Source organism: Bombina bombina, chromosome 5, assembly GCF_027579735.1.
Source record: "Bombina bombina isolate aBomBom1 chromosome 5, aBomBom1.pri, whole genome shotgun sequence".
Classification (NCBI taxonomy): Eukaryota; Metazoa; Chordata; class Amphibia; order Anura; family Bombinatoridae; genus Bombina; species Bombina bombina.
Window position 1 is genome coordinate 406006469 of NC_069503.1, and position 16534 is coordinate 406023002.

The 16534-nt window shown below is 40.8% G+C and overlaps 1 protein-coding gene across 6 annotated transcripts in view; it reads right to left on the bottom strand.

Moving 5' to 3' along the window:
* The window catches only part of SLC4A7 (solute carrier family 4 member 7), a 558274-nt gene that overhangs the window by 172555 nt on the left and 369185 nt on the right, over nt 1-16534 (bottom strand). For all 6 annotated transcript variants that reach the window (XM_053714241.1, XM_053714242.1, XM_053714243.1 and 3 more), the window contains exon 4: nt 4467-4605. In XM_053714241.1, coding sequence (XP_053570216.1) covers nt 4467-4605 — 139 coding nt within the window. The remainder of the gene's footprint in view (nt 1-4466; nt 4606-16534) is intronic.

Below are 16534 nucleotides of genomic sequence, written 5' to 3' on the forward strand. Positions count from 1 at the left end.
CTAGGTTTAGCTTTCCATAAAGAATACCAAGAGAACAAAGCAAATGTGATGATAAAAGTAAATTGGAAAGTTGATTAACATTGCATGCCTTATCTGAATCATGAAAATTAAATTTTGACTACACTTCCCCTTTAATAGAAACCATCAGCTAGATTTAGAGTTTGGCGGTAGCCGTCAAAACCAGCGTTAGAGGCTCCTAACGCTGGTTTTGGGCTACCGTTGGTATTTAGAGTCAGTCAGGAAAGGGTCTAACGCTCACTTTCCAGCCGAGACTTTTCCATACCGCAGATCCCCCTACGCCATTTGCGTATCCTATCTTTTCAATGGTATCTTTCTAACGCCGGTATTTAGAGTCTTGGCTGAAGTGAGCGGTAGAACTCTAACGACAAAACTCCAGCCGCAGAAAAAAGTCAGTAGTTAAGAGCTTTCTGGGCTAACGCCGGTTTATAAAGCTCTTAACTACTGTGCTCTAAAGTACACTAACACCCATAAACTACCTATGTACCCCTAAACCGAGGACCCCCCACATCGCCGCCACTCTATTAAAATTTTTTAACCCCTAATCTGCCGCTCCGTACACCGCCGCCACCTACGTTATCCCTATGGACCCCTAATCTGCTGCCCCTAATACCGCCGACACCTACATAATATTTATTAACCCCTAATCTGCCGCCCCCAACGTCGCCGCCACCTACCTACACTTATTAACCCCTAATCTGCCGACCGGACCGCACCGCTACTATAATAAATGTATTAACCCCTAATCCGCCTCACTCCCGCCTCAATAACCCTATAATAAATAGTATTAACCTCTAATCTGCCCTCCCTAACATCGCCGACACCTAACTTCAAGCATTAACCCCTAATCTGCCGACCGGAGCTCACCGCTACTCTAATAAATTTTTTAACCCCTAAAGCTAATTCTAACCCTAACCCTAACACCCCCTAAGTTAAATATAATTTTTATCTAACAAAATAAATTTACTCTTATTAAATAAATTATTCCTATTTAAAGCTAAATACTTACCTGTAAAATAAACCCTAATATAGCTACAATATAAATAATAATTATATTGTAGCTATTTTAGGATTAATATTTATTTTACAGGCAACTTTGTATTTATTTTAACCAGGTAAAATAGATATTAAATAGTTAATAACTATTTAATAGCTACCTAGTTAAAATAATTACAAAATTACCTGTAAAATAAATCCTAACCTACGTTACAATTAAACCTAACACTACACTATCAATAAATTAAATAAAATACCTACAATTATCTACAATTAAACCTAACACTACACTATCAATACATTAATTAAATACAATACCTACAAATAAATACAATTAAATAAACTAACTAAAGTACAAAAATAAAAAAGAACTAAGTTACAAAAAATAAAAAAATATTTACAAACATTAGAAAAATATTACAACAATTTTAAACTAATTACACCTACTCTAAGCCCCCTAATAAAATAACAAAGACCCCCAAAATAAAAAAATGCCCTACCCTATTCTAAAATTAAAATAGAAAAGCTCTTTTACCTTACCAGCCCTGAAAAGGGCCCTTTGCGGGGCATGCCCCAAAGAATTCAGCTCTTTTGCCTGTAAATAAAAAAATACAATACCCCCCCCCCGCAACATTACAACTCACCACCCACATACCCCTAATCTAACCCAAACCCCCCTTAAATAAACCTAACACTAAGCCCCTGAAGATCTCCCTACCTTGTCTTCACCACGCCGGGTTCACCGATCGATCCAGAAGAGCTCCTCCGATGTCTTGATCCAAGCCCAAGCGGGGCGCTGAAGATATCCATGATCCAACTGAAGTCTTCATCCAAGCGGGAGCTGAAGATATCCATGATCCAACTGAAGTCTTCATCCAAGCGGGAGCTGAAGAGGTCCATGATCGGGCTGAAGTCTTCTATCAAGCGGCATCTTCAATCTTCTTTCATCCGGATCCATGGTCATCCCGCCGACGCGGAACATCCATCTTCACCGACGACTTCCCGACGAATGACGGTTCCTTTAAGGGACATCATCCAAGATGGCGTCCCTCGAATTCCGATTGGCTGATAGGATTCTATCAGCCAATCGGAATTAAGGTAAGAAAATTCTGATTGGCTGATGGAATCAGCCAATCAGAATCAAGTTCAATCCGATTGGCTGATCCGATCAGCCAATCAGATTGAGCTCGCATTCTATTGGCTGATCGGAACAGCCAATAGAATGCGAGCTCAATCTGATTGGCTGATCGCATTCTATTGGCTGATCGGAACAGCCAATAGAATGCGAGCTCAATCTGATTGGCTGATCGGATCAGCCAATCGGATTGAACTTGATTCTGATTGGCTGATTCCATCAGCCAATCAGAATTTTCCTACCTTAATTCCGATTGGCTGATAGAATCCTATCAGCCAATCGGAATTCGAGGGACGCCATCTTGGATGACATCCCTTAAAGGAACCGTCATTCGTCGGGAAGTCGTCGGTGAAGATGGATGTTCCGCGTCGGTGGGATGAACTACATGGATCCGGAAGAAAGAAGATTGGAGATGCCGCTTGATAGATCATGGACCTCTTCAGCTCCCGCTTGGATGAAGACTTCAGCCGGATCATGGACATCTTCAGCCACCCGCTTGGGCTTGGATCAAGACATCGGAGGCTCTTCTGGATCGATCGGTGAACCCGGCGTGGTGAAGATAAGGTAGGAAGATCTTCGGGGGCTTAGTGTTAGGTTTATTTAAGGGGGGTTTGGGTTAGATTAGGGGTATGTGGGTGGTGGGTTGTAATGTTGGGGGGGGGGGTATTGTATGGTTTTTTTTTACAGGCAAAAGAGCTGAATTCTTTGGGGCATGCCTCGCAAAGGGCCCTTTTCAGGGCTGGTAAGGTAAAAGAGCTTTTCTATTTTAATTTTAGAATAGGGTAGGGCATTTTTTTATTTTGTGGGTCTTTCTTATTTTATTAGGGGGTTAGAGTAGGTGTAATTAGTTTAACATTGTTGTAATATTTTTCTAATGTTTGTAAATATTTTTTTATTTTTAGTTAGTTTATTTCATTGTATTTATTTGTAGGTATTGTATTTAATTAATTTATTGATAGTGTAGTGTTAGGTTTAATTGTAGATAATTGTAGGTATTTTATTTAATTTATTTATTGATAGTGTAGTGTTAGGCTTAATTGTAACTTATGTTAGGATTTATTTTACAGGTAATTTTGTGATTATTTTAACTAGGAAACTATTAAATAGTTATTAACTATTTAATAGCTATTGTACCTGGTTAAAATAAATACAAAGTTGCCTGTAAAATAAATATTAATCCTAAAATAGCTACAATATAATTATAATTTATATTGTAGCTATATTAGGGTTTATTTTACAGGTAAGTATTTAGCTTTAAATAGGAATAATTTATTTAATAAGAGTTAATTTATTTCGTTAGATTTAAATTATATTTAACTTAGGGGGGTGTTAGTGTTAGACTTTGCTTTAGGGGTTAATACATTTATTAGAGTATCTGTGAGATCCGGTCGGCAGATTAGGGGTTAATTATTGTAGGTAGGTGGAGACGACGTTGGGGGCGGCAGATTAGGGGTTAATAAATATAATATAGGGGTCGGCGGTGTTAGGGGCAGCAGATTAGGGGTACATAGGTATAATGTAGGTTGCGGCGGTGTACGGAGCAGCAGATTAGGGGTTAATAATAATATGCAGGGGTCAGCGATAGCGGGGGCGGCAAATTAGGGGTTAATAAATATAATATAGGGGTCGGCGGTGTTAGGGGCAGCAGATTAGGTGTACATAGGTATAATGTAGGTTGCGGCGGTGTACGGAGCGGCAGATTAGGGGTTAATAATAATATGCAGGGGGCGGCAGATTAGGGGTTAATAAGTGTAAGGCTAGGGGTGTTTAGACTCGGGGTACATATTAGGGTGTTAGGTGCAGACTTAGGAAGTGTTTCCCCATAGGAAACAATGGGGCTGCGTTAGGAGCTTAACGCTGCTTTTTTGCAGGTGTTAGGTTTTTTTTCAGCTCAAACAGCCCATTGTTTTCTATGGGGGAATCGTGCACGAGCACGTTTTTGAAGCTGGCCGCGTCCGTAAGCAACGCTGGTATTTAGAGTTGCAGTGGCGGTAAATATGCTCTACGCTCCCTTTTTTGTAGCCTAACGCAGCCCTTCTGTGAACTCTAAATACCAGCGGTATTTAAAAGGTGCGGGGGAAAAAAAGCATGCGTAGCTAACGCACCCCTTTGGCCGGAGAACTCTAAATCTAGCCGCATGTATTACCTCTTATAGATGAGTGCCCAAATTTTGATGATGTTGATTGCCCATTACAAACCTCCTTTAGTTACACATCCCTTGCAAGTCCACTCATGCAATAAGACTTTACAATTTATGATACAAGAATAAACAGTGAAAGAATGACTATAAACCATTAGATATATCATTAACACCCACCGTGCTGTTTCTTTCCATTCATATTCGTTCCCATCCCGAAAACAGAGCTCATCCATTTCTGTGAAAAGGTCATGAGGAATATGTTCTTCATCATCATCCTCTGTGCCAAGGATAAACTGCACTCGCTGGGATGGTGTATCTTAAGGAACAAAACAGATAGCATATTAAAAACAAAGTCTATTTTTTATTTTATATCATTGATACTGTCTGAGGGAAGCTTTACAAGTGGAGAGTAAAACCAATAAGCTGAAAACAAATGCCAGTTATCCCTTTCTGAGGACAGGAAACTCAATCATATATGAGTAGGTTCTTCATGAAGCAAAGAAATCTTTTAAATTGGTTATTTATGCAGCTTTCAATGAGCTGGAAAGAAAGAATACAATTTGCTTCTTTCTGTAGCTTAGAAACACAAATAACGTTTAGCTAAACATATGGCATTTTACAGTAATATTTGAATATCATCAATGAATTATACAACCGATTAAAAAACAGAATTTATGTTTACCTGATAAATTTCTTTCTCCAACGGTGTGTCCGGTCCACGGCGTCATCCTTACTTGTGGGATATTCTCCTCCCCAACAGGAAATGGCAAAGAGCCCAGCAAAGCTGGTCACATGATCCCTCCTAGGCTCCGCCTACCCCAGTCATTCGACCGACGTTAAGGAGGAATATTAGCATAGGAGAAACCATATGGTACCGTGGTGACTGTAGTTAAAGAAAATAAATTATCAGACCTGATTAAAAAAACCAGGGCGGGCCGTGGACCGGACACACCGTTGGAGAAAGAAATTTATCAGGTAAACATAAATTCTGTTTTCTCCAACATAGGTGTGTCCGGTCCACGGCGTCATCCTTACTTGTGGGAACCAATACCAAAGCTTTAGGACACGGATGAAGGGAGGGAGCAAATCAGGTCACCTAAATGGAAGGCACCACGGCTTGCAAAACCTTTCTCCCAAAAATAGCCTCAGAAGAAGCAAAAGTATCAAACTTGTAAAATTTGGTAAAAGTGTGCAGTGAAGACCAAGTCGCTGCCCTACATATCTGATCAACAGAAGCCTCGTTCTTGAAGGCCCATGTGGAAGCCACAGCCCTAGTGGAATGAGCTGTGATTCTTTCGGGAGGCTGCCGTCCGGCAGTCTCGTAAGCCAATCTGATGATGCTTTTAATCCAAAAAGAGAGAGAGGTAGAAGTTGCTTTTTGACCTCTCCTTTTACCTGAATAAACAACAAACAAGGAAGATGTTTGTCTAAAATCCTTTGTAGCATCTAAATAGAATTTTAGAGCGCGAACAACATCCAAATTGTGCAACAAACGTTCCTTCTTTGAAACTGGTTTCGGACACAGAGAAGGCACGATAATCTCCTGGTTAATGTTTTTGTTAGAAACAACTTTCGGAAGAAAACCAGGTTTAGTACGTAAAACCACCTTATCTGCATGGAACACCAGATAAGGAGGGGAACACTGCAGAGCAGATAATTCTGAAACTCTTCTAGCAGAAGAAATTGCAACTAAAAACAAAACTTTCCAAGATAATAACTTAATATCAACGGAATGTAAGGGTTCAAACGGAACCCCCTGAAGAACTGAAAGAACTAAATTGAGACTCCAAGGAGGAGTCAAAGGTTTGTAAACAGGCTTAATTCTAACCAAAGCCTGAACAAAGGCTTGAACATCTGGCACAGCTGCCAGCTTTTTGTGAAGTAACACCGACAAGGCAGAAATCTGTCCCTTCAGGGAACTTGCCGATAATCCTTTTTCCAATCCTTCTTGAAGGAAGGATAGAATCCTAGGAATCTTAACCTTGTCCCAAGGGAATCCTTTAGATTCACACCAACAGATATATTTTTTCCAAATTTTGTGGTAAATCTTTCTAGTTACAGGCTTTCTGGCCTGAACAAGAGTATCGATAACAGAATCTGAGAAACCTCGCTTCGATAAAATCAAGCGTTCAATCTCCAGGCAGTCAGCTGGAGTGAAACCAGATTCGGATGTTCGAACGGACCCTGAACAAGAAGGTCTCGTCTCAAAGGTAGCTTCCAAGGTGGAGCCGATGACATATTCACCAGATCTGCATACCAAGTCCTGCGTGGCCACGCAGGAGCTATCAAGATCACCGACGCCCTCTCCTGAACGGCGGAAACACATAAGCTAGTTTGAAGGTCCAAGGTGCTACTAGTGCATCCACTAGAGCCGCCTTGGGATCCCTGGATCTGGACCCGTAACAGGGAACTTTGAAGTTCTGACGAGAGGCCATTAGATCCATGTCTGGAATGCCCCACAGCTGAGTGACTAGGGCAAAGATTTCCGGATGGAGTTCCCACTCCCCCGGATGCAATGTCTGACGACTCAGAAAATCCGCTTCCCAATTTTCCACTCCCGGGATGTGGATAGCAGACAGGTGGCAGGAGTGAGACTCCGCCCATAGAATAATCTTGGTCACTTCCTCCATCGCTAGGGAACTCCTTGTTCCCCCCTGATGGTTGATGTACGCAACAGTCGTCATGTTGTCTGATTGAAACCGTATGAACTTGGTCCTCGCTAGCTGAGGCCAAGCCTTGAGAGCATTGAATATCGCTCTCAGTTCCAGAATATTTATCGGTAGAAGAGATTCTTCCCGAGACCAAAGACCCTGAGTTTTCAGGGATCCCCAGACCGCGCCCCAGCCCGTCAGACTGGCGTCGGTCGTGACAATGACCCACTCTGGTCTGCGGAATGTCATCCCTTGTGACAGGTTGTCCAGGGACAGCCACCAACGGAGTGAGTCTCTGGTCCTCTGATTTACTTGTATCTTTGGAGACAAGTCTGTATAGTCCCCATTCCACTGACTGAGCATGCACAGTTGTAATGGTCTTAGATGAATGCGCGCAAAAGGAACTATGTCCATTGCCGCTACCATCAACCCGATCACTTCCATGCACTGAGCTACGGAAGGAAGAGGAACGGAATGAAGTATCCGACAAGAGTCCAGAAGCTTTGTTATCCTGGCCTCTGTTAGAAAAATCCTCATTTCTGAGGAATCTATAATTGTTCCCAAGAAGGGAACCCTTGTTGACGGGGATAGAGAACTCTTTTCCACGTTCACTTTCCAGCCGTGAGATCTGAGAAAGGCCAGGACGATGTCCGTGTGAGCCTTTGCTCGAGGGAGGGACGACGCTTGAATCAGAATGTCGTCCAGGTAGGGTACTACTGCAATGCCCCTTGGTCTTAGCACCGCTAGAAGGGACCCTAGTACCTTTGTGAAAATCCTTGGAGCAGTGGCTAATCCGAAAGGAAGCGCCACGAACTGGTAATGTTTGTCCAGGAATGCAAACCTTAGGAACCGATGATGTTCCTTGTGGATAGGAATATGTAGATACGCATCCTTTAAATCCACCGTGGTCATGAATTGACCTTCCTGGATGGAAGGAAGGATAGTTCGAATGGTTTCCATCTTGAACGATGGGACCTTGAGAAATTTGTTTAAGATCTTGAGATCTAGGATTGGTCTGAACGTTCCCTCTTTTTTGGGAACTATGAACAGATTGGAGTAGAACCCCATCCCTTGTTCTCTTAATGGAACAGGATGAATCACTCCCATTTTTAATAGGTCTTCTACACAGTGTAAGAACGCCTGTCTTTTTATGTGGTCTGAAGACAACTGAGACCTGTGGAACCTCCCCCTTGGGGGAAGTCCCTTGAATTCCAGAAGATAACCCTGGGAGACTATTTCTAGCGCCCAAGGATCCAGAACATCTCTTGCCCAAGCCTGAGCGAAGAGAGAGAGTCTGCCCCCCACCAGATCCGGTCCCGGATCGGGGGCCAATATTTCATGCTGTCTTGGTAGCAGTGGCAGGTTTCTTGGCCTGCTTTCCCTTGTTCCAGCCTTGCATTGGTCTCCAAGCTGGCTTGGCCTGAGAAGTATTACCCTCTTGCTTAGAGGACGTAGCACCTTGGGCTGGTCCGTTTTTACGAAAGGGACGAAAATTAGGTCTATTTTTTGCCTTGAAAGGCCGATCCTGAGGAAGGGCGTGGCCCTTACCCCCAGTGATATCAGAGATAATCTCTTTCAAGTCAGGACCAAACAGCGTTTTCCCCTTGAAAGGAATGTTTAGTAGCTTGTTCTTGGAAGACGCATCAGCCGACCAAGATTTCAACCAAAGCGCTCTGCGCGCCACAATAGCAAACCCAGAATTCTTAGCCGCTAACTTAGCCAATTGCAAAGAGGCGTCTAGAGTGAAAGAATTAGCCAATTTGAGAGCATTGATTCTGTCCATAATCTCCTCATAAGGAGGAGAGTCACTATCGAGCACCTTAATCAGTTCATCAAACCAGAAATATGCGGCTGTAGTGACAGGGACAATGCATGAAATGGGTTGTAGAAGGTAACCCTGCTGAACAAACATCTTTTTAAGCAAACCTTCTAATTTTTTATCCATAGGATCTTTGAAAGCACAACTATCCTCTATGGGAATAGTGGTGCGCTTGTTTAAAGTAGAAACCGCTCCCTCGACCTTGGGGACTGACTGCCATAAGTCCTTTCTGGGGTCGACCATAGGAAACAATTTTTTAAATATGGGGGGAGGGACGAAAGGAATACCGGGCCTTTCCCATTCTTTATTAACAATGTCCGCCACCCGCTTGGGTATAGGAAAAGCTTCTGGGAGCCCCGGCACCTCTAGGAACTTGTCCATTTTACATAGTTTCTCTGGGATGACCAAATTTTCACAATCATCCAGAGTGGATAATACCTCCTTAAGCAAAATGCGGAGATGTTCCAATTTAAATTTAAATGTAATCACATCAGATTCAGCCTGCTGAGAAATGTTCCCTAAATCAGTAATTTCTCCCTCAGACAAAACCTCCCTGGCCCCCTCAGATTGGGTTAGGGGCCCTTCAGAGATATTAATATCAGCGTCGTCATGCTCTTCAGTAACTAAAACAGAGCATCCACGCTTACGCTGACAAGGGTTCATTTTGGCTAAAATGTTTTTGACAGAATTATCCATTACAGCCGTTAATTGTTGCATAGTAAGGAGTATTGGCGCGCTAGATGTACTAGGGGCCTCCTGAGTGGGCAAGACTCGTGTAGACGAAGGAGGGAATGATGCAGTACCATGCTTACTCCCCTCACTTGAGGAATCATCTTGGGCATCATTGTCATTATCACATAAATCACATTTATTTAAATGAATAGGAATTCTGGCTTCCCCACATTCAGAACACAGTCTATCTGGTAGTTCAGACATGTTAAACAGGCATAAACTTGATAAGAAAGTACAAAAAACGTTTTGAAATAAAACCGTTACTGTCACTTTAAATTTTAAACTGAACACACTTTATTACTGCAATTGCGAAAAAACATGAAGGAATTGTTCAAAATTCACCAAACTTTCACCACAGTGTCTTAAAGCCTTGAAAATATTGCACACCAATTTTGGAAGCTTTAACCCTTAAAATAACGGAACCGGAGCCGTTTTAAGCTTTAACCCCTTTACAGTCCCTGGTATCTGCTTTGCTGAGACCCAACCAAACCCAAAGGGGAATACGATACCAAATGACGCCTTCAGAAGTCTTTTATAAGTATCAGAGCTCCTCTCACATGCGACTGCATGCCATGCCTCTCAAAAACAAGTGCGCAACACCGGCGCGAAAATGAGACTCTGCCTATGCTTTGGGAAAGCCCCTAAAGAATAAGGTGTCTAAAACAGTGCCTGCCGATATTATTATATCAAAATACCCAGAATAAATGATTCCTCAAGGCTAAATAAGTGTTAATATCAATCGATTTAGCCCAAAAAAAGTCTACAGTCTAAATAAGCCCTTGTGAAGCCCTTATTTACAATCGTAATAAACATGGCTTACCGGATCCCATAGGGAAAATGACAGCTTCCAGCATTACATCGTCTTGTTAGAATGTGTCATACCTCAAGCAGCAAAGGACTGCAAACTGTTCCCCCAACTGAAGTTAATTGCTCTCAACAGTCCTGTGTGGAACAGCCATGGATTTTAGTTACGGTTGCTAAAATCATTTTCCTCATACAAACAGAATTCTTCATCTCTTTTCTGTTTCTGAGTAAATAGTACGTACCAGCACTATTTGAAAATAACAAACTCTTGATTGAATAATGAAAAACTACAGTTAAACACTAAAAAACTCTAAGCCATCTCCGTGGAGATGTTGCCTGTACAACGGCAAAGAGAATGACTGGGGTAGGCGGAGCCTAGGAGGGATCATGTGACCAGCTTTGCTGGGCTCTTTGCCATTTCCTGTTGGGGAGGAGAATATCCCACAAGTAAGGATGACGCCGTGGACCGGACACACCTATGTTGGAGAAATGTAGCACAATTTTGATAACAGGTTTTCCTCTATGAAAGTGTGTGTGTTGTATGAGAGTGTGTGATGTGTTGTATGAGTGTGTGTGTGTTGTATGAGAGTGTAAGTGTGTGTTGTATGAGAGTATGTGTGTATGTTGTAGGAGCGTGTGTGGTATGTTGTATGAGCGTGTGTGGTGTGTTGTATGAGCGTGTGTGGTGTGTTGTATGAGCGTGTGTGGTGTGTTGTATGAGCGTGTGTGGTGTGTTGTATGAGAGTGTGTGTGTGTTGTATAAGAGTGTGTGTGTGTTGTATGAGAGTTTGTGTGTGTTGTATGAGTGTGTGTGTGTGTTGTATGAGAGTGTGTGTGCGTTGTATGAGAGTGTGTGTGCGTTGTATGAGAGTGTGTGTGTTGTATGAGAGTGTGTGTGTGTGTGTTGTATGAGAGTGAGTGTGTGTGTTGTATGAGAGTGTGTGTGTGTGTGTGTGTTGTATGAGAGTGAGTGTGTGTGTGTTGTATGAGAGTGTGTGTGTGTGTGTGTTGTATGAGTGTGTGTGTGTTGTATGAGAGTGTGTGGTGTGTATGTGTGTTGTATAAGACTGTGTGTGGTATTTCATTTTACTACACTATCAAGTTTGACTACAATAAGGAATAAAATACACACACATTTTAGTCACTTTGCTAAAAAGTGCAGTTATCTTGTATATTACTAAAACAAATTGCAACTAAGCCTTAATTATATATATATATATATAGGATATCAAATAGTAAAAATGCCAAATAACTAAAGAGAAAAAAAAATATTTATTACATTCTACCAAATATGTTATGCTGGGAAAAATATTGAATGAGGAGCAATATGTTTGAGTATTTTTTTTATTTTTTTTTCTATTGTGTATGTAAATCTCGATTATATTTCTTTAATAAAAATTTATTGAAAACCAAAATTAAATAAAAAAATAAATAATAAACCATTTTCTGTTTTATTGTTAGTCTTGCAACTATTGTATAGGGATATACTAGATGGGAGTTCTTTTTAAAATGTATTCATTTACATATTTATTTACTTGTTTATTTTTTTTAGGAAGTATGTGCAAGTGAAAACCTTTGGCTATTTAAAAGGTCTGCAAAGGGTGTACTCAGGCGCCAACAATACGGAGGCTAAGGTTAAAAAAAAAAGGTTTATTACATATATCACTATAATATTACAACTGCATGGATCCACGCTAAAATTATAAAAACAATGATCTAAAAATCTAAAAACATTCTATCTCTGTGGTGAGGATCAAACTGTTACAGTGTGCCCCAATGTGTTACAGTGTGTCCCAATGTGTTACCAAAGGAAAAGGATCAGAATTGTGAAAATAAATAATATACAATAAATGAATGTCCAAGTGAGCTTCAGAAAAAATCCAAATATTCAATCGTTACCCCAAACTTGTCTGGGGTGAAAATTCAAAAAATTCCAAATGTGTAATAAAAATATAAAAAATTGAAAAATGAAACAGTGAAAAATTAATATTAAAAATATATGGGGTGTCATAAAAGATGTGTAATCTCAAAAAATGAGACTTGATAAAGGCCTAGGAGAGGCCGAAACGCGTAGACCTGGTAAGCACTATTTCATTAGGAGGATATTACTGGGAAGTTTTTACACATTGTGTCTTATTTCTTTCTTCACAGGTTTTTTTGTTTGGGAGCGTAGTTTGTTTGTTATTATACACTTTGCAGTTTGGGCCGAGCCCGTCTGGGCATTGAATTATTTTTGAACACTGGACAGCATTGGATAACTAATAGACACTCATAGGATTTTTTTGGATATTTTTTGGACATTTTTTGAAATTACACATCTTTTATGACACCCCATATATTTTTAATATTAATTTTTCACTGTTTCATTTTTCAATTTTTTATATTTTTATTACACATTTGGAATTTTTTGAATTTTCACCCCAGACAAGTTTGGGGTAACACAGACACTCACGATTGAATATTTGGATTTTTTCTGAAGCTCACTTGGACATTCATTTATTGTATATTATTTATTTTCACAATTCTGATCCTTTTCCTTTGGTAACACATTGGGACACACTGTAACACATTGGGGCACACTGTAACAGTTTGATCCTCACCACAGAGATAGAATGTTTTTAGATTTTTAGATCATTGTTTTTATAATTTTAGCGTGGATCCATGCAGTTGTAATATTATAGTGATATATGTAATAAACCTTTATTTTAATCTTAGCCTCCGTATTGTTGGCGCCTGAGTACACCCTTTGCATTTCTGTTTAAACTTGGTGGTAGCTAGGTATCACCGTCTCAGGCACACAAGGTTTAGCTGGCGCTGGGATACACCCCCTCTTTTTGCTATTTAAAGGTCTATAGTGCACTCAGGCAGTTGCGCATTTTAATACAAACTTACTTAGCAGTGAGTGCTGTCCTTACGTTTGGAATTTATATACTATACACATATCTTAACATACATGTAAAAAAAAAAATGTCTTTATGTATACTGTCAAAGAAGAAAAAAAAAATGTATGCTTACTTGATAAATTATTTTCTATCAGAATAATGATGGTCCACAGTCCTTCATAACATATGGGATATTTCCCACCACTAGGAGGAGGTCAAGAACCCATATAAGAGCTTTAAAAAGCTCTCACCGCCCATCTCTCGCTTAGTTTGACGTATAGCAGAGTAGAGAATAGGAAAAGAAAGGTAGGAAAGGCAAAGCATGATTTATAGGAGGTGTCACTAGAACTGTTGCCCAACATGAAACAGGTGGGGCCTGTGGATCATCATCATTCTGAAAGAAAATAATTTATCAGGTAAGCATAAATTTTGTTTTCTTTCGAAAATGATGATGGTCCATAGTCCTCCATAACATATGAGATTAATACCCAAGTCGATTGTCTATGTTATGGACAGGGTGGGAAAATATTTTCTCTAACAGTTCCTATTTAGCTGACACTGCAGTCTGAAGGACTTTCCTGCCCAAAGTTGCTTGCAAAGAAGAAAAGTCATCAAAACGATAAAAAAGTTAGAAAAAGCAATAGTGCAAGACAAATTATACCCAGACTTTGGAAAAAAAGACACCATGCCAACCCTAAATATGTGGCTAGATCATTTCCAAACTAATCTCAATCTTGAAAGATACCATTATTTTACAACTGACAAACTTAATGTTTATTATAATATGATGTTCTTTGGGAATCATGCGCGAATATCAGACAATAAGAAGAAGAATATATCTCTGCCTTTTTAAATGGCCCTTAGATAACTTAATACTCTGGATATTCCTAAGTATTTCTTTGTTGTATTGTTCTTTTGTTGATTATTATTCTCTAAACAGGACTTACTCCGAGTACGAACTCTTCTTTTATCATATCCAAAAATGCATCATTCTCAAAGACCCACAATGTTGCCACTGCTCTTGTCAAGTTAGCTGTAATATGCTTAAGAGGTGACTTGCCTGCCACCAAGTAAGTGTTGTGAATAATCTGTTTAAGCCAAGATGCCAACCCTACCTTAGAAGCTTTTTGCCATTTACGAGTGACAGAGTAATGCACAAGCAAACAAGGTGTTTTTCTGATCTCTATAGTAGCTTGGAGATATAACGTCAAGGCTCTGACTATGTCCAGATTATGGAACTATCTTTCCTTAGAATTAACAGGATCTGGACAAAGAAAAGGAACAACAATTTCTTGATTGATGTTATCAGTAGAAATCACTTTAGGAAGAAAAACAGAATTTATGCTTACCTGATAAATTACTTTCTCTTGTGATGTATCGAGTCCACAGATTCATCCTTTACTTGTGGGATATTCTCCTTCCCAACAGGAAGTGGCAAAGAGAGCACACAGCAGAGCTGTCCATATAGCTCCCCCTCTAGCTCCACCCCCCAGTCATTCGACCGAAGGTTAGGAAGAAAAAGGAGAAACCATAGGGTGCAGTGGTGACTGTAGTTTAAACAAAAAAACTACCTGACTTAATAGCCAGGGCGGGCCGTGGACTTGATACATCACAAGAGAAAGTAATTTATCAGGTAAGCATAAATTCTGTTTTCTCTTGTAAGATGTATCGAATCCACGGATTCATCCTTTACTTGTGGGATACCAATACCAAAGCTTTAGGACACGGATGAAGGGAGGGAACAAGACAGGTACCTTAAACGGAAGGCACCACTGCTTGTAAAACCTTTCTCCCAAAAATAGCCTCCGAAGAAGCAAAAGTATCGAATTTGTAAAATTTGGAAAAAGTATGCAGCGAAGACCAAGTCGCTGCCTTACAAATCTGTTCAACAGAAGCCTCATTTTTAAAAGCCCATGTGGAAGCCACTGCTCTGGTAGAATGAGCAGTAATTGTTTCGGGAGGCTGCTGGCCAGCAGTCTCATAGGCCAAAAGGATGATGCTTTTCAGCCAAAAGGAAAGAGAGGTAGCAGTCGCCTTCTGACCTCTCCTCTTACCAGAATAGATAACAAACAATTAAGTTATTTGTCTGAAATCCTTAGTTGCTTGTAAATAGAACTTTAAAGCACAAACCACATCAAGATTGTGTAACAAACGTTCCTTCTTCGAGAAGGAACAACAATTTCCTGGTTAATATTCTTATTAGACACAACCTTTGGAAGAAAACCGGGTTTGGTACGCAAAACTACCTTATCTGCGTGGAACACCAAGTAAGGTGAGTCACACTGCAAAGCAGATAACTGTGAATCTCTTCAAGCAGAAGAGATAGCAACCAAAAACAAAACTTTCCAAGATAAAAGTTTAATATCTATGGAATGCAAAGGTTCAAACGGAACCACTTGCAGAACTGAAAGAACTAAATTCAGACTCCATGGCGGAGCCACAGGTCTATAAACAGGCTTGATTCTGACTAAAGCCTGACTAAACGCTTGAACGTCTGGTACCTCTACCAGACGTTTGTGTAAAAGAATAGACAAAGCAGATATCTGTCCTTTTAAGGAACTAGCTGATAATCATTTCTCCAATCTGTCTTGGAGAAAGGACAATATCCTGGGAATCCTAATCTTACTCCATGAGTAACCCTTGGATTCGCACCAAAAAAGATATTTTCGCCAAATCTTATGGTAGATTTTCCTGGTGACAGGCTTTCTAGCCTGAATCAGGGTATCAATAACCGACTCAGAGAAACCACGCTTTGATAGAATTAGGCGTTCAATCTCCAAGCAGTCAGACGCAGAGAAATTAGATTTGGATGCTTGAAAGGCCCTTGTATTAGAAGGTCCTGCCTCATTGGTAGTGTCCATGGTGGTACAGATGACATGTCCACTAGGTCTGCATACCAGGTCCTGCGTGGCCACGCAGGCGCTATTAGAATCACCGAAGCCCTCTCCTGCTTGATTCTGGCAACCAGACGAGGGAGGAGAGGAAACAGTGGAAAGACATAGGCCAGATTGAAGGACCAAGGCGCTGCTAGAGCATCTATCAGCACCGCCTGGGGATCCCGGGATCTGGACCCGTAAAGAGGAAGCTTGGTGTTCTGACGGGACGCCATCAGATCCAATTCTGGAGTGCCCCATAGCTGAGTCAGCTGGGCAAATACCTCCGGGAGGAGATCCCACTCCCCCAGGTGAAAAGCCTGACGACTTAGAAAATCCGCCTCCCAGTTGTCTACTCCTGGGATGTGAATTACTGAGAGATGGCAAGAATGATCCTCCGCCCACCTGATTATTTTTGTTACTTCCATCATTGCTAGGGAACTCCTTGTTCCCCCCTTGATGATTGACGTAAGCTACAGTCATG